The sequence below is a fragment of the Argentina silus genome (assembly GCF_951799395.1).
Source record: "Argentina silus genome assembly, chromosome: 20".
In the NCBI taxonomy this organism is placed as follows: Eukaryota; Metazoa; Chordata; class Actinopteri; order Argentiniformes; family Argentinidae; genus Argentina; species Argentina silus.
In genome coordinates this window covers 1,400,770-1,419,200 of record NC_139674.1, presented here as the reverse complement: position 1 = coordinate 1,419,200, position 18,431 = coordinate 1,400,770, and the positions used below count along the sequence as shown (strand labels likewise).

The 18,431-nt window shown below is 41.8% G+C and overlaps 1 protein-coding gene across 1 annotated transcript in view; it reads right to left on the bottom strand.

Moving 5' to 3' along the window:
- anks1b (ankyrin repeat and sterile alpha motif domain containing 1B) overlaps positions 1 to 18,431 on the bottom strand; it is a gene marked incomplete at its 5' end in the record, with an annotated part of 196,367 nt that overhangs the window by 63,773 nt on the left and 114,163 nt on the right. The window contains 2 exons of the mRNA XM_083691827.1: positions 2,851 to 2,976; positions 4,652 to 5,295. Coding sequence (XP_083547953.1) covers positions 2,851 to 2,976; positions 4,652 to 5,295 — 770 coding nt within the window. The remainder of the gene's footprint in view (positions 1 to 2,850; positions 2,977 to 4,651; positions 5,296 to 18,431) is intronic.

Here is an 18,431-nt window from a genome sequence, read left to right as displayed (position 1 = left end):
TGTAAAGAAAGAAGAGTGTACAGAAAGAAGAGCGTACAGAAGAAGAGTGTACAGAAAGAAGGGTGTACAGAAAGAAGAGTGTACAGAAAGAAGAGTGTACAGAAGAAGAGTGTACAGAAGGAAGAGTGTACAGAAAGAAGAGTGTACAGAAGAAGAGTGTACAGAAGAAGAGTGTACAGAAAGAAGAGTGTACAAAAAGAAGAGTGTACAGAAGAAGAGTGTACAGAAAGAAGAGTGTACAGAAAGAAGAGTGTACGGAAGAAGAGTGTAAAGAAAGAAGAGTGTACAGAAAGAAGAGTGTACAGAAAGAAGAGTGTTCAGAAGAAGAGTGTTCAGAAAGAAGAGTGTACAGAAAGAAGAGTCTACAGAAAGAAGTGTGTACAGAAGAAGAGTGTACAGAAAGAAGGAGGGCAGAAGAGAGAAAAGGGCTCAACCAGGGATGAATGGAAGGAACAGTGAATTAATAATAATAATAATAATAATAATCATAATAATAACAATTCATAATACATACAATTTGTATAGCGCTTTCTCGTGGACAGAAAGAACTTTAGAATTAGAGAGAAGAGAGAGGAAGAGGGGAGGGGGGAAGGTGGGCAACCATAGAAACCATACCACTGCACAACATCTGAGCCCAGATCTGCTCCTAGCCACTGAACTGGCCATCACAGCCCTATACAGTTGTCAGGGTTAGGGTCAGGGTCGGGGTCAGGGTCAGATTTAGGGTTAGGGTTAGGGTTAGTGACATCCTATTGGGAACAGCATGAGAAGAGGAGAGATTGCAGTCAAAACTCTTGGTTTGTATACATACTGTATGGCTATTCACTAACAGAAACATTGATGACATCAGTGACAGTGAATTGATCTTGGATTGCCTGTTGGAATGCATGAAGCTATTTCAGTGAGGGCACATCGGCATGTGCTCATTTGCGTGTATAGACTATATCCAGGAAAACATGAAAGCAGTTTTAATAATTTGGGTGAACTATCCCTTTAAGCACAGCGCCGTAATGAGTAGCGTCAGTTGAATGGCTGTTAGAGTGTGAGTCCTCCCCTGTGGCAGTATCTGGTTAATATAACACAATAGTCTTTTCTGTCTCCTTCAAGAACAGCTTCTCCCATTTCCCCTCGGTTTGCATTTTCCCAAAGCAGTTAATTAAAGAGAAAAGGTCATGTTAATTGCCGAGGATTATAGGGAATTCTGTACGGTAATTTATCACCATCAGCACTGTAAATGATGTGGTGTGAGTGGCCTCTGTAAAATTAACATTGATTAACATAGATTATATGAAATATCACGCGCACACACACACACACACATGCACGCACACAAGCCTCTCCACTGTCTTATGCTACTTTGGGCTGTGAGGTAAAGAAAGTAATAGGTGATATTATGTTATTTGTTTACGTACTACAGTATATAGACTGTACATTTACGATCATATGCATGGGGTGGGACTAATGTGAGTGTGTGTGTGTGTGTGCACTCTGAATGGATGAGCAGTGACCATAAGGTAATTTGGGTCAGTGTGCTCTGGTGAGAGAAACAGGGAAGTATGACAATGACAAAATGTGTGTCAGTGGCACTTTACAACCACGGCACCCCAAGGCATCAACACACACGCCAAGACCCCCCCCACCACACACACACACACACACACACACACACACACACACACACACACACACACACACAGACACACACACACACACACACACACACACTCCCATCATATGACACACATACTACTAATGTTTTCAACTTCTTCGTTTCTATCATCTCTGTTGTTCTCTGAGTCTATTCTTTCTAGCACCTTTAGGTAATCTATCTTTTGGACATTAGTTTCCACTGTTGCTTGATTTGTTTTACCAGGCCACTCACCGGCCACTTTATTAGGTGCACCTTGCTAGTACTGGGTTGGACCAGCTTTTGTTGCCCATCTACTTCAAGGTTCGTCGTGTTGTGCGTTAAGAGATGGTCTTCTGCATACCTTGGTTGTAACGAGTGGTTATTTGAGTTACTGTTGCTTTTCTATCATCTCGAACCAGTCTGTCCATTCTCCTCTGACCTCTGGCATCAACAAGGCATTTTCGCCCAGAGAACTGCCGCTCACTGGATATTTTCTCTTTTTCTGACCATTCTCTGTAAACCCTAGAGATGGTTGTGCGTGAAAATCCCAGTAGATCAGCAGTTTCTGAAATACTCAGACCAGCCCGTCTGGCACTAACAACCATGCCACATTCAAAGTCACTTAAATCACCTTTCTTCCCCATTCTGATGCTCGGTTTGAACTTCAGCAGGTCGTCTTGACCATGTCTACATGCCTAAATGCATTGAGTTGCTGCCATGTGATTGGCTGATTAGATATTTGCGTTACCGAGCAGTTGTACCTAATAAAGTGGCCGGTGAGTGTATATACAGTATATACTGTATATTGTTTAGCTTTATAAAATACAATGTACTGAATTCAACTACATCAACACATACTCAGTCACATTGTACTGGCTGATGATAGCTCAGGGTCAATAGGAGACATTGTAATGCTGTCATACATGGTCAGAACAAGTCTTCTGTTGCAGCTGTGGATGCATTAGAACTGCAAGCTTCAAATACATGTTTCCAGTTGTTTTTGTTTTCCTGTTAGATCCACTGGAACACAGGTTATCCGCTTTGAGTGAAAAGGACCCGTAATATCACTAGTAAGACCCACAGCTCACTATGCTTTTTGTGTTTTTGTTTTGAACTTATCTTATAACAAAATCTGATTTGATTGAACGATACCCAGAACTTCAGCCTTATGTTATTGTTTATGAGTTATAGTGAAAATAGGGTTTGATTGAGTCTCTTACCTCCTCCCATTCGGCGGTGAAGGAGGGTGTTCTCTCCAGTCTCCCCCCAGGACTGGTGTGGTCCGCTGGGCTAGGATTCCCCCCCGGCCCCTGGCCACGAGCCCCGGACCCCCAGCTGTGCTCTTCCTAAACAATTCAAAAGTCCAATTCAAAAAGCTTTATTGTCTGTCCAATTTAAACAATGACATTTAGATGATTGTCTTTGACTCATTTACAGTCATATCAAACATATAAAACACACAGCAACATTTGACATTATAGCACAAACCAAAGGACAACATGTATAAGAAGCCAATGCAAACATTACAAACATATTTGTGGTGCTTTTCAGCTGTCACTTCGGGCACCAGGGCTTGGCCCAAAGCCTCCTCCTTTTCTGAGGAAAGGGCCGTGGGGAGATTTGTGACATGTACTGCGCCCTCCCATTGTTTGGCTAAGCTAGTATATGGGACTGCTACTGTACTTGTTATGTTACAAAATCACACAATATAAACCTGTGACTGCAGGCCCAGTGGAATGTAACTAAGGGGGCACATGAAAGTTGGATAATTGATCCTACCACAACATACGATGTGTTTGCAGCCTTAGAGAGATGTCTTACCAGCGGAGAGCAGGCTACTGTGCCGCTTTTACAAAGAGAAAGCGCATTTCCACAACTTATCAAATAAATGATTCAAACTATTATACTGAAACATATACAAGGTAGGTTTATTTACTCAAACTATGTTGCTGGCGACCTGACAATACCATCATTATAGTATATAGTACCTAGTTTCAAAGTCATATTATTATTTATTTTTTTAAATATGTTTTTAGGGCATTTCTGCTTTATTGGGATAGAGACAGTAGAGATTGACAGAAAGGATGGGAGAGAGAGGAGGGATGACATGCAAGATAGGTCGAGGGTCGGAATCGAACCAGGAACATTGCGATTACGTGGTAAGCGCATTAGTGTGCTACGCCACTAAGTGCCCCCTAAAGTCATATTATTAAAAAATTTGCTGGAGAAAAACTTGAAATTGTTGACAGATCTATTGTTTCAGTTCTGAGTAGTCATGCTGGTTTGACGGTGAAACTGACACTGACGATTTTCTAGTCTCTAGTGGAAAAGTGCCATTGGTGTGTTTGAGTTGTGCTTTTATTCTAGCAACGTGACTGCTTTGAACACAAACCTTTGAACAGTGTGAGTGTTTCCTAGTAACGATTGAGTCTCAACTCCCTCACTACCCTCCATACTGCCTTACTGCATGTTTCAGACTGTACTTACAATGACTGAAAGATTGCGACAAATTAAAATGTAAATGTACTTAACCTGAACGGGACCAAACCCAACAATTCTAACTGACAAACTATACATTTGTTTAAGGCACAATCTTGGATTTGTTCTGCTGTTCAATGGTCATTTTAATTATAGTGTATGCCCATTGATTCTCAAAGGATATAACTTATAAATGCCTAATGAGCTTAGCACAACTGTCTCACCTTATCATAGCCCAAAATATAATGTTTTTTGATTCATTGTTTCTAACAAAACAATGTTTACAGCTTTGATATATGTTTAAAACATTAATTTAAATATCACAGACATTTAGTCCTTGCATTCAGAGTTCTGTCTATTAATTTCAGAGAAGTTACATTTACCATCTCTTCAACATCGTACCAAAAACAAAGTGACGGGCCAGCCAACTGGCTGAAAAATTAATTACGGATTGCACCTTTAAGTACCACCCACTTGATTTGATTTGGAATCAGACTACATGTATTCAGACCCCATAACATGTAGAAACATGATGTTCCGTACCTGTATGGGCGACACAGCCACCAGGTTGGAGTCAGACTTGGACAGCGTCTTGGAGAGCTGCAGGTCCAGCACGCTGCGGGGGATAGACCTCATCCTCCCCAGGGTGCAGGCCCGCTCCTCGTACCCAGGCCCCGCTGCCCCGTCTCTGGGTATGCTGGCCCCCGAGGTGCCCCTCACAACCACCACCTCTCCGTTCCGCGCATAGGAGGATGAGTCTGAGGAGTGAGAGGAGGAGCCCAGGGGAGCGGAGTTGCTCTGGATGTTCTTGTTGTTCTGGTTGACCCGCGTGTGGAATATGGTCCGGTAGACCACCTGCGGTTTCGGGGGGTCTTTGGTGGTTTTCAGGGCAGAGGTTTCGCTACCTGTGCGGGGTATGACGGGAGGGAGTCCCACACCAAAGTCGGGGGTCCGGAGCAAATTGCTATGGATAGCGGTGGGGGGTCCGAGGTTGATGTTGTGGGTGTTGGGGTCCGGGGCGGGGCACCTGCGGGGTTTGGAGTTGTAGAGGTGGTAGGGGGTGTCGGGGGTCTCGCAGGCGGGGGAGGAGCCGTGGAGGAGACCAGCGAACTGTTCAGGGATACGACTCTGTCTGCGGTCGTCTGTGACTGGGGGGGGCTCCTTCTGTCTCTGGTACAGCCCGTCGTCTGAGGAGAGGAGACACACACACACACACGTTAAAAAACACATACTGTATATACAAACATATTAAAGATGCATGTACATACAATACCACACCACTCTCACTCACACATACATACTGCACACAGGCACACACACACACATACAAACATGCAGGACTCATGACAAAGACTCAAGTATTCAGCATTAAATACAGAGGAAGGAAGGAACAAGGGGGGAAAACTTCTGAGGGAATCATACAGGAAACAAAAGAGAATAAGATCAATATTTGGAGGGAGACAAAGTTTCACAAAGAGGATTGAAAGTGGGATAAAGGAAGAGAGAGAGAGAAAAAGAGGAAAACATGAAAGATAGAAAGAGAAAGACGGTTACTGTACATGGAAGTATGCCCTCATATCAGTCTGCTGCCTTGTTGAGATGTTGGCTCCTCAAAATAGATACTGGAGACTCACAGGCAACTCCTGACTCCAATTTGACATGCCTGCTCTCCTCTGCGTGTGTGTGTGTTTGTGTGTGTGTGTGTGTGTGTGTGTGTGTGTGTGTGTGTGTGTGTGTGTGTGTGTGTGTGAGTGTGAGTGTGAGTGTGTGTGTGTGTGTGTGTGTGTGTGTGTGTGTGTGTGTACAGTAGAGTAGCTGTGGACCATTGACTGGGTTCTGTGAAGTGTAATAAGAGCCAAATGGATGCATTCAGAGATGTAGCGACTGTCTGTGTGCAGTGGACTAAGAGAGAAAGCCCACTACTCTCTCTAACCCATTTATGTGTCCAATTTGACATGCCTGCTCTCCTCTGTGTGCGTGTGTGTGCGTGCGTGCATGTGCGTGCTTGCGTGTGAGCAATCCCGCCGAGAGATTTTGTATGCTATTTCAAATTCAAAATCCTAAAGCTTTATTGTCAATTAAGAGATAACCCGGACATGTGTCTCGTAAGCCATCCATAGTTTTCCCACAATATCCCCCTACAGTCTCCTCCAGTATCACAAACGTACTGTACGCACTCACAAAGAGATATGAGAGCTAAGACTTAATACACAGATAACCACGGCTAAACAAATAGACATAGAACGGAAGCAAGAGTGGATTCTAATCATGCAGGATAATCCCACAACTCCCACTCTCTATCTCTCATCTAAGACAGTAAGCCTTTGGAGCATGAAAAACTCTGTTGTTGTGTTTCATATGAATCTGATGATCATTTTACATCACGCACAAATTAATCTTCTAATCTACAAATGGATACAGACGATTAGTTGGTACATGGTTTTGGAGCAGGGAATTTGCTGGCTTGAGATCTCTTTTTAGTTAGAGGTAGGGAGAATGTGTGTGTGTGCATGTGCGTGTGTGTGTGATCAAGAGATAGTAGCCCTTATCTCTCTCTGGCTCCTGACAGTGTGTGTTAAGACTGTGTATTAGCCCATGTAAACAGAATCTCCACAGATAAATCATCAAATTACCAACACACAGACAGAGAGAGGGATTGGGGTAGGGAGAGAGAGACACACACACACACACACACACACACACACACACACACACACACACACACACACACACACACACACACACACACAGAGTAAACAAGAGGGCAGAAGAGAGAGAGTAAGGGGAAATAAAGATAGACAGGAGGAATACATACACACACACACACACACACACACACACACACACACACACACACACACAGTTTTCATTATGGAGTGTTTTAAATTTTTCTTTCAGAAAAACAATGTTACAGTGATGAGTGCTATGGAATTGCCTGTGTCAGCAGCCAGTGTCACTTAGGTAATGCAGCTAATTCCGACAACTAATAACTCCTAGAATGAGTGGGACAGTACACTATCTTATGGTCAAAAGGAAACATTGATTAGCCTGCTGTTTACAAGAATGTATATAATGTAACATCCACAATGCACAACACACACTTCTATTCATTTGAGAGTGGTTACATTTCTCTAGCCAATCCCTCTACTGTTTAGCAAACCAAATGATATTGGAAAATAACCCCCCCCCCCCCCCCCCCCACACACACACACACACAGAAAAACACACATCTGAGAAGAGTGAGTAACACCTCTACACTGTGACAATCTTGGTCTCTCACAACTCTCTCTCTCTCTCTAGGTTTGGTAACCATGGCAACACTGCACCAGCTTGCCAGATCTTTTGGTGGCTAAGTCTATGGCCTTCAAGATAATGATGTATTGTATATCACTATAAGTGAGTGTGTGTGTGTGTGTGTGTGTGTATGTCCTGCCGAGATATTTTTAAGCTGGCACGTGGCCATGGGGAGAATTGGTGCCATAAAGCATGTTTCCCAATTGAAACCCGTGTTGAACTTTGTATTCCGCCTGGTAAAATAAGATCATTTTGGACTACGATTATGGTTGATATTATTTCCTACGATTGGTGATGCAGCATAACGGCATTTCCTGGATGCACTGTGCCAATCGTCTTGCTCATATGAATCCATTGGGGGTCAGTAGTTCACTTCCAGTTATAGATAAATCGTGCGTGCCTGCATGTGTACAGTATCCTACTCCAAATAGTTAAACATTATAATCAATGGGAGGGTATACAGTAGGTCACTGTTTAAAATATGCATGTATGCAAGTACTAGTATGCAGATACTGCAGCAGATCCTGAAGACGTGTAAAGTGCTGCCGAAAGCCACCACCAGGTGAAGGCCAGAGCTGTGAAGGATGTTTGAACAAATCCATCCTTCTGTGGTAGAAATGACTGACAGTCAGGGACGTAGGAAGTATATTTCGCAAGGGGGTACTGCCTAAAATGTTGTGTGGTGGGTGGTGGCTGTGCCCACCCCCCCCCCCTTTTCTGGTGCATATCACCTGTTTAAACAAGCAATTCTGGTGACTTTTGATGGGAGAATAACGTAGTGGTTAGTGCGAGTGAAAAGCATGACATGATCAGTTCTCTGGTAAATGACACAAGACCTACAGCTGATTCACCTGAGTGCACCCGTCCACACCCGACGGGTCATGAGAGCGTTGCATATATTTGTCAGTATATCAATAACAACTGATCCAATCCTGCGCTACAATCTAGCAGGAGCCTATGCCAATGCATGCCACCACACAAAGTGATCGCATATGGTGAGAGAAAGGGTCCGAGATGGAGATGGAGTAAGGTGAACATCTTGCATTTTGGCTATTTGTCCTGATTCCAACAATGACAGAAGACAGAAGATGATTTTAAGACAAGAACAGCAGGATTTTCTTTGAGTTTTGGCTTAGGCCTGTGATGGGCTCCATTCTCCTGTGTGTCCTTAACACACATAGCATTAGACTTATGGTTAAACTTCCATTTGTTTCCTACAGTTTGTTTCTTGGAAACTATTACATTGTTTAACTTGTACATTTGAATTTGAGCAATTTGGCTACCTGACTTTGCAGACAACCATAGATACAGGGGGACATTTCTAAATTAAGGTTAGGGTGCATGTATTGCAGAGGGGAGCAAGAGTGTCTGCTATTATATTTGTTTTTCAAGATTGGAACCTTTCTGTTTGAGAGGGTTGGTCTAAGGTCCTGTACCCTAATGATGCACCTGTCCATCTCGGCCAGGTGGTTGCGCTGATTGTTTAGGTCCGTATTTGTTCTTAGCAATTTGAGCAAGACCGAACCATCGGATTCGAGCTGAACCAAATCTCTACAGCAGGAGCCCAGCCTCCCTCCACACCAAACCTCAGCCCATGGAGACAGGTGGCCAAAATGCACACAAAAAAAATAGTCATGTAAAATGTAGGCCTATTGAAACAATTATTCCAATAGACCCAATTTTGCCCTGTTTTATTTAATGGGTTATAATTGTAAACAGGCCCTACATTTATCGTTGTCATGTTAAAATGTGTAGAATTGCAGAAAATGCGTTTTAAAATTGAATTCATTTTTATGGGGAAGGACCCTCAGACCCCCTGTTAAAAAATAGCTTCCCCAAAATTTAAACTCATGCGACTCCTATGAATTTAACCAGCAGCCTAGATGACACACATAGACTTCCATAGACTTAAACATGACAGAGAGAATAGTTTATGATTGCAGAGCCTTGCTTAACCAGCTTGATAGATAGATTGATCATTGCACAAATGACAGAATATCTCCTATATTTGGCCAAAGGTTGATTACAAGGACAGATCAGGTTGATTACAGGGACATGAAGAGTGGGATTGTGACTGGATAGAAAAGTTGAAGATTTTTTTCTCTCCCATTTTTTTCACTTCATGGCTGTGACAGGGATGCTTATGTAGTTCATTGTGCATAGTGTGCAAAACGTCTTTTGCAACATTGAATTCCCCCTTCACCTTCCCCCAACCATTTGTTAACAATTGGGTGTGAACTGTCTAATGACCCGCTTCAGGTTTTCACTAATCCCCCCAACCACCCTGTTGTGGATAATTGCTCATGTTAATCTCCAAAGTTTGGAATATCGCATGCAGCCGTATTTACAAAGCAAATGTCCTTGTGCCTCGATTCAAATGTATTTGACAGTCTGTGTTATTTACAAAAGTATTTACAAAAATTAACATTGATTGATTGTTTCAAATAATACTGTCCTTGGGCTGCTGATGAATGAAATAAAAATGTATGTTTAGCGATGTTTTCTTATGCATTACAGTAGAAAGGCTATTAGACTTTCCGCTATGTTATTGGATCTGATCAATGAAATTAAATAGCATACAATTTGTCACATCTTTCACCATTGCTTATTATTATTATTATTTCACCATTATGTGTGTGTTTTTATCGTGTGTGTGAAACACACTTTTAAACTGAATCTAACTTTGATCTCTTGTCATCTCTTAAGAGTGGATCGTCAGTAGCCAAGATAATCAGTAGCTTCCTCCACCACCGCCCCATTGTAGCCAAGATCACTGCCCCTTACAGACCCATTCCATAGAGGGAATTTGGGAGGTTTATGGAAATTACGTAGAACGTTAAGAGCTTGCATTATGGCTTTACATTCCTAGTCTTTGGCAGTGCTTTGTTATAGGTCGCTAAATGTTTTAATTGGTTCCATGTTTTATTGAAAAGTCTAGATTTACTTGTGATATAGCCTAGCTGTTCTCTGGTACTGTCGCATGGAACCCCCTGCCCTCGGTCCCTTTCTCCTTGGTATGATGCTGGTGTTATAAACCACGCAATAGAGGTGACACGTACAGTACCTCTATTAATCTAATAAGTCTAAATATTTCTTCATTTAAAGGTATGCTTATAAGTACATTTAAACCGAAAAAACCTGAAACGTCCACAACTGTCTTCTTCAAATGGATTGTTTGATTGGATCCGCGTTATGACAAGTTCATCTGAATGCCATGCAGTTGTACACACCTAAGCCTATATAAATTAAAGCTAGTATTAGTCATACAGTAGGCCTACCCATCAATTCAAGTGGACTTCTCATCCATATACTGTATGAGTCGCCAACACACTTTCCAGAGCAGTATGGCAAACAACATGTGTTATTATTATGGATGGACATTTTCAACCGCAAAAACTACACCATAGGCTACTAGAACAAATAAGCCACCATATGTCCAATATAGTCTATAGAATTATTTACTTTTGAAACAGACAATAAGTGGATCTCCGCGAGACACAGCAATCATTCATAATCATTATTTCTACATGGGAAACAGACTGAGACCAAGGCCTCTTTTGCAGGTGCACCTTGTCCATAATATTTACACAATAACAAAACAACACATAAAAATACAAGACATTAAAGTACAAAAATCAATACACCATATAAAACCACAATATTAGGAGAAACAATCACATCTTTCACCAAGGAGGTCCTCAATTAACACCCTAAATTGCCCAAGCGGCACCAACTGAATATATTTTTTCTATAGATTGTTCCAGCAGTTAGGTGCACCATAACTAAAAGCAGATTTACAAAATTTGGTGGAGACCCGGGGAATCTGAAGAGTTAACCATCTGAGAACAGGTTAGGTCATTTATGTCCTTGAATTGTAATAATGAGGTTAGGTAAGCTGGGAGTTTATGCAGTAGGGCTTTATACACAAAAAGCGAGTAATGAAGAGATCTACGGGACTTTAACAAGGTCCAGCCAACCTTTTGATAAAGTATGCAATGATGTGTATTAAAACTATCACCTGTGATAAAGCGAAGAGTGCTATGGGAGATGGCATCCACAAGTTTAAGAGTAGTGGCTGCTGCATTTTGGTAGGTGATATCACCATAATCAAGTACTGGCATGAAAGTTGATTGCACAATCTGCTTTCTGCTGTTCAGGGAAAGGCACAATCTATTCCTATAAAAGAAGCCCCCCTTAAATCTTAGCTTTTTAACAAGCTCCTCCAGGGCAAAATTGTGTCTATTGGAAACACATGTTCATGCAATAGGTTCTGTGTGCATTTTGGCCACCTGACTGTCTCCATGGGCTGGGGTTTGTTATTTGACGTGTGTGGAGGAAGGTTGTGCTTCAGCTCGATTCAGACAGGACTCCACCGTGAGTTGGGTCTCGCTTGAATTTCTAAGAATGAATACAGACCGAACAATCAGTAAAGCCGCCTGGCCAAGACCATCCCCCAAAAACAGAAAGGTTCCAATCCCGAAAAACAAAGACAGCAAACAATTTCGCTCCTCTATGCAATAAACGTAGCCTAATCTTAGTTTAGAAATGTCCTCCTGTATCAGTCATTTAGCCAAATTGCATCCACTGCATGCTGCACACGCTCGAGACCCATCAGTAAACCACTGCTCGTGAAGTTCACCAGCGGTTACTGTTTAAAAGATCAAGGACGAAGAGAATTATGAAAGGAGAAGAAATTAACACAATTTACTCCATGACAAATTTACACTCTTGCAAATTGCATTGGAAAAAGAGACAAATGTGATTGTTGAGAATAAATTACTGACTTTGATGATAATATATCATTTTGTTACTTTTATTTAAATTGACTTTTGGGGAAGCTTAGCATATGGGACGCTATGCCCATAATGGCAGGGTACCCTTTCTCACCCTGTTTTGGCTGGGAATCAAACCACAACCAAATGCTGTCAACAGCATGCCCTGGGAACAAACATTTTCAGCTTTGAGTATAAATACCATATTCAATTTTATTTCTATGGCCAATAGAGCAAACAGCACAATAGATACGTATATACCGTCTCTGATCTAGAAACAGTAGAAAGAGCAGAAAGTCCAACCCCAGTCCCTGTTCTGGGGACAGGTGGAACTACAGCTATATTGAGGTGAGGACAGACAAGGAATGATCTGGAAAAGGTAGAAAGAGTAGGAGAAGTTTACAGAGACACAGGTAACAAATGATGGTGGAACAGTGAAGAGCACAACACAGACAAGTGGGAGAGAGAGAGAAAGAGAGAGAGAACAAAAGAGAGAAAGAGAGAAACAACAGCGGAGGGTGCAGTGGGAAACAGTGGGAAACAACTATAAATAAAAGCCGATACACACACACAGAACAGAATACGGCTGTTCAGTTCGAAATAAAAAATGATCTATCAATGTCATCGCAGCGTGTGTCCAATGAAAAAGATGGAAGGGAAGACTGATGAAACGATAAAAGCAGACAAAAATATCTCCTCAACTTGTTTTGACAACTATCTCTCTGTCTCTCTCAATTGCTTTTGTCACTTTCTCCTTTCTCAACGGGGAAAAACTCTAAACTCTCTCTCTCTGTGTGTGTGTGTGTGTGTTTGTGTGTGTGTGTGTGTGTTTTAACCAAGTTGAGAAGGTAAAGTCAATGCTCAAGTTTAAATACCCCCACCCGCACCGTTGAATTGCTAGCTTTTAACATGGGGTGTGTCGGAGTGCGAGGCAACTGTTTGCAACAACTTGACGTCTGTTTTGTGTGTGTATGTGTGTGTGTGTGTGTGTGTGTGTGTGTGTGTGTGAGTGTGTGTGTACGTGTCTTACCTGAGGAGACCTCGAAGCGTGGACTAGACAGCTGTTAACCCTTTGCCAAATGTCCGTCTGTTATGGCACTACACCCGAACATTGCCTTACATTCACACACACACACACACCTTTACAGACACATTCATTCCCCCCACTGAAATACACACTCCAAAACACACCCAGGCAGAGACCTGATGGACTTGTACCACATTGCATTCTTACATACCTTCTCTAAAGTTCACACACACACACACACACTCACACACACACACACACACGCACACACACACACACACACACATACACACTTGATAGCTCTTGTGCTCATAGACACATACACACACTTACATACATGTATGAATATGCACACACGCACATGGACACGCACATGCGCACACACACAGACACACACACACACACACGTCCTGTCATGCAGCAGATTGCTTAGTTCAGACATGGTATTTGGATACTTAGTTGTCTCTGCTGACAGATAACCACAGTAATGAGCGTGTGTGTGTGTGTGTGTGTGTCATTGATGATATACAGTAAGTAATGAGACATTTTGTCTTACATCAAAAGAATATGAGGTTCAAGCATAGATTCTCCGTTTTTATTTGATGGTATTTGTGTACATATTGGTTTCACCATTTAGAAACACTTTTTATACATAGTCCCTCTATTTCGGGGCACCAAAAGTAATGGGACAATTGACTTGGCAGGTGTGTTCCAAAACATCGTTTGTGCAGGCATAAGACAATAATCAATAATAATAATAATAATAAGGCATAATCAATGTCTAGTATTGAGTCTAGGCTTTGCGTTTGCCTTTGGAGTCTGTTATTGCCTTTGGAGTCTGTTATTGCATTTGGAGTCTGTCTGTCAACATGAGGACCAGAGAGGACCATGAGGACCAGAGAGACGTCAATGAAAGCCAAGAAAGCCATTATGAGACTGAAAAATCTGAAACATAGCTAAAACCTTAGACTTACCAAAAACAACATCAGTAAAAAAAAAAAAAAAAAGCACTGGTGAGCAGAGCAAACGCAAGGCCACAGAAGACTTCTACAGTGGATGACTGAAGAATGTTCACCTTAATTAAGAAAACCCCCAAAACTGGCGCTGTCATCTTGAATCGTCATGAATCATCATCAACATCTAATTGGTGGCACCAGAACCTGGGCACCACTGCAGACGCAGTCCGTTGCTAAAGCAGAGGCGATTTGTAGTTCAGAAAGTACAGGGAACGCGCTTCAAGAATCTCGTGAGAGCTGCAAGGATTTCTCAAAATGGATTAAAACATGATGAAAACTCACTATCAGCCTTTTAAATGATTAATCCTGTCAGCTGTAAGACTTAAGAACAATAATAGCACCAAGTATACCATCATTCATCAATTATGTAAATGCTATTTAGCTGACACTTTTATCCAAAGCGACTTACATTGCAGTGAGTGCATACATTTCAGTATATATGGTCCCAGCAGGAATCAAACCCACACCTAAGCGTTGTTAGCGTCATCCTCTACCAACTGAGCCACAGAGAACCACATCAATTGAATATTAATATTAAATCAGTTGTAAACAATGAACTAAGAGATGGTTCATGCATAGTAACAGTAGGCCTAGGCTAAGTGGTAGAATTATAGATGAGCTATTTAACGAGACTCTTTTTGTTTTCAGGCATTCGCAACACTTCTGATAATACCTTAGCAATTTGATGGCACACACAATCAAGTTATCTATAGAACATGATTAACTTTCAGTGTCATTGATCGTAGATTATGCTACTCACCTTGGCTCCAACAACTGGCATTTCAATCCAGCAATCACCAAAACGATTGACACTTTTTGTTAAGCACTACATTTTGTTACCCTAATCACATTAAGCTATTGCAAATTTCCCTTGAATTAACAATGAGTAGCCTAGGCTACAGTTAAAAGCACAACACGACATCATTGTCACTGATGAAGTATAACAATTGAATGTGGTATAACAAAAAAATTGTTTTTTATAAACTCCTGTCGCCTATGACAAATGTTGGCAAATCACAATGTGCAGGTTATAGGCATTTAACACAAACACAATTAAATTCTTTGCAACAGAGAAATTCATAGCATGTTATCTAGGAAGTTGGACAAGGTGAGTGTATAAATAGTTGTTTTGTTTTGAGACGCCAACAGCCGTTCTAAAACTGGCTAATTCAGATAAACAAACTGCAGTCTAAAACTGTCAAAACAGTATTTGTTTAGTCTATCATGCAGTCATGTTCACACAAATGGATTATGTTCAGTCCCGATTATTAATGGCTCAGCTCACACGCACGCGTCTGTATAGGCAAAATGAATATGCTTCTACCGTCATTTCTGGGCTATGAAGAAAAAAAAAGTTATATACTGTATACTACAATACTAAATGTAATATTAGGAAATTATAGAAACAGAAACCACAGTCTGAAACAGTCCTATTTGACAGGTGGAGTGTGAAGTTTAACATGGAATTCAATGAGGAAATATGCTTTTTTGGCACCAGCCACATGGTCCTGTTTAGCTGGCTTCAACATCTCTCCCCTTGTGTACATACATGTTATACAAGCAGTTACTTTACCCTGTTTCAGTCACCCTATACTGTATTTCTCTCAAAATAATGACAATTGTGAAGGTGCTATCAGTATCACCATCATCATCATCATCATCATCATCATCACTATCTTCACTGCACATCTACATCAAACAGGAGGAGAGGTGAAAAGAGAACAAGAGAGAGAAAGAGAGAGAGAGAGAGAGAGAGAGAGAGAGAGAGAGAGAGTGCAGCTGGGGTGAGGAGGAGAATACATGAAAATACATCTTTCCTCTCATCCCTCACTTTTTCATCCCTCAGAGCGGGGGTAGGCCGAGCAGGTGTGGTGAGCAATTGCGTGCCCCCCTCAGTGGCGGGCGGTGTAGTTGAGTGATTGCGCACCCCCTAACTGCAGGCAGGATTAAAGGGGACATGTTTAATTGCTTGTTAACAAATGTGCTGTATTGAGTGCCACCCGTTTTCTGCCAAATATAGGTCTGCATTACTCTGAGAGTTAGCGCTACACGGGTAGACAGAGAGAGAAAGCTGGCAGGAAGATGAGAGGGGGGGGGGGTGGATGGATTGGGAGAGAGAGAGAGAGGGAGAGAGAGAGAGAGCTGGCAGGAGAATAAGAAGGGGGTGGGGGTGTGGATGGAGTTAAAGTGGTGAGTGGACGCTAGTCCTAGCTCTGTTAAGGTAACCCCAATCCATTTTCCTCATACACTGCCAATACAACCTGTTTCAGTACAGGCTAGCAAATTGGCCTACGCTTCAGGGGAGTTACCCACCCGAGAAACACCAGACGATTTTAAAATGAGAAATGGGCTTGGACTATTACATTTAAATGCCAGAAGCCTAACAAATAACATGGACTTCATCAACACATGGGCTCAACAAGGAAACCCAGATAGACCCAAAGATTTTTGTGATCTGTAAAACATGACTAAATTTGTCAGTGCCTGACAATGATGTGTCCCTAAATGACTATACCATATTTAGGACAGACAGAGAAGAGAGAGGAGGAGGGGTGGCTATTTTTGTCAAAAACAGTTTTACTGCATCTGTTCTGCTGTCTACCACTGTACCAAATAAATATGAATATGTAGTTCTAAGTGTGTGTTTTGGAAATAACTCTAAGATGTCTGTTATAGTGTATATTGAGAGTGTATTGCCCAACATCTGCTCATCATACTACCCTTGATAACTTAGCTGAAGCGTGGAAATTCCTCTTCATCCCTACCTAAAGATGTTTTGTCAGACTCTGGCCCCATTCAACAATTTTCTACTTGTACTAGATGCCCTGCTTAGAATTGACCTAATGAAAAGCCTATTGTAGCTTCCGGCCCCTCTGATTGCGACTCCCTCTGAGAGTCATATTTTTAATCTGACTGTTATCTCAGGTGCTATCTCCAAGGTTTGGAAGGCAGCCCATGTGCTCCCTCTCCATAAAGGTGGTGACCCCTCCGACCTTGATAACTACCGCCCAATATCCAAGCTATCTTGCCCTTCCAAATTATTAGAGTCCCTGGTCAACTCCCAACTTAGAGAAATAAACAACAGCATTGTGCTGCCTTATTTATAGATCTCATTAGTCATTAGATACGGTCAACCATTACCTACTCATTCAGAGGTTATCTGAAATAGGCCTGGATCAGGCTTCATGTAGATGGTTTGACAATTGCTTAACAGACAGAACGCAGTGTGTCTTAACTGATGGTGTTAAATAAGATTTTCTTAACCTTATTTAATAACATAACAAAGGGTGTTCCACAAGGATCAATTATTGGTCCGGTTCTTTTTACTATTTACATCAACAATATTGGATTATCTGTAAATAATTGTAACCTGCATCTATATGCTGATGACACTGTTGTATATGTTATTGCCCCCACGATTGACCAGGCTCTTTCTGAGCTATTCTGCATTCTGCAGAGCTATTCTGCAGTCTGCATTCGCTGTCCTGCAGAGAGCATTTGTTGGGCTGAGGTTGGTGCTTAATGCTGGAAAAATAAAATATATGTTATTTACCAAATCAAAATGTTTTAAATCAGATTTATGCATATGTACTTAAGTGGTGCTCCCATTGAACGTGTCCCCCCTTATAAAAGCCTGGGCATTTGGTTTGACAAAGACATGACGTTCAGAAAACATAAGGAGGAGCTTGTTAAAAGGCTAAGATTTACGGTGGGCTTCTTTGATAGGAATAGATTGTGCCTTTCCTTGAACGGCACACAGCAGATTGTGCAATCAACCTTAATACCAGTACTTGATTATGGTGATGTCATCTACCGAAGTGCAGCAGCCACTACTCTTAAACCTTTGGATGCCATCTACCATAGTGCCCTTCGCTTTATCACAGGTAATAGTTTTAATATTCATCATTGTATACTTAACAAAAAGTTGGCTGGACCTCGTTAAAGTCCCGTAGATCTCTCATGACTCCCTTTTTGTGTATAAAGCTCAACTGCATAAACTCCCAACTTCCACCTAACCTCTTTATTGAAATTCAAGAAAAGATCAATTACCTAACTTGTTCCCAGAGTTGGTTAACTCTTGAGGTTCCTCGGGTCTCCACCGAATTGGGTAAATCTGCTTTTAGTTGTGGTGCACCTCACTGCTGGAACAATCTGCAAAGAACCTTTCAGTTGGTTGCTCTGGTGCCGCTAGGGCAGTTTACGGTTTTGATTGA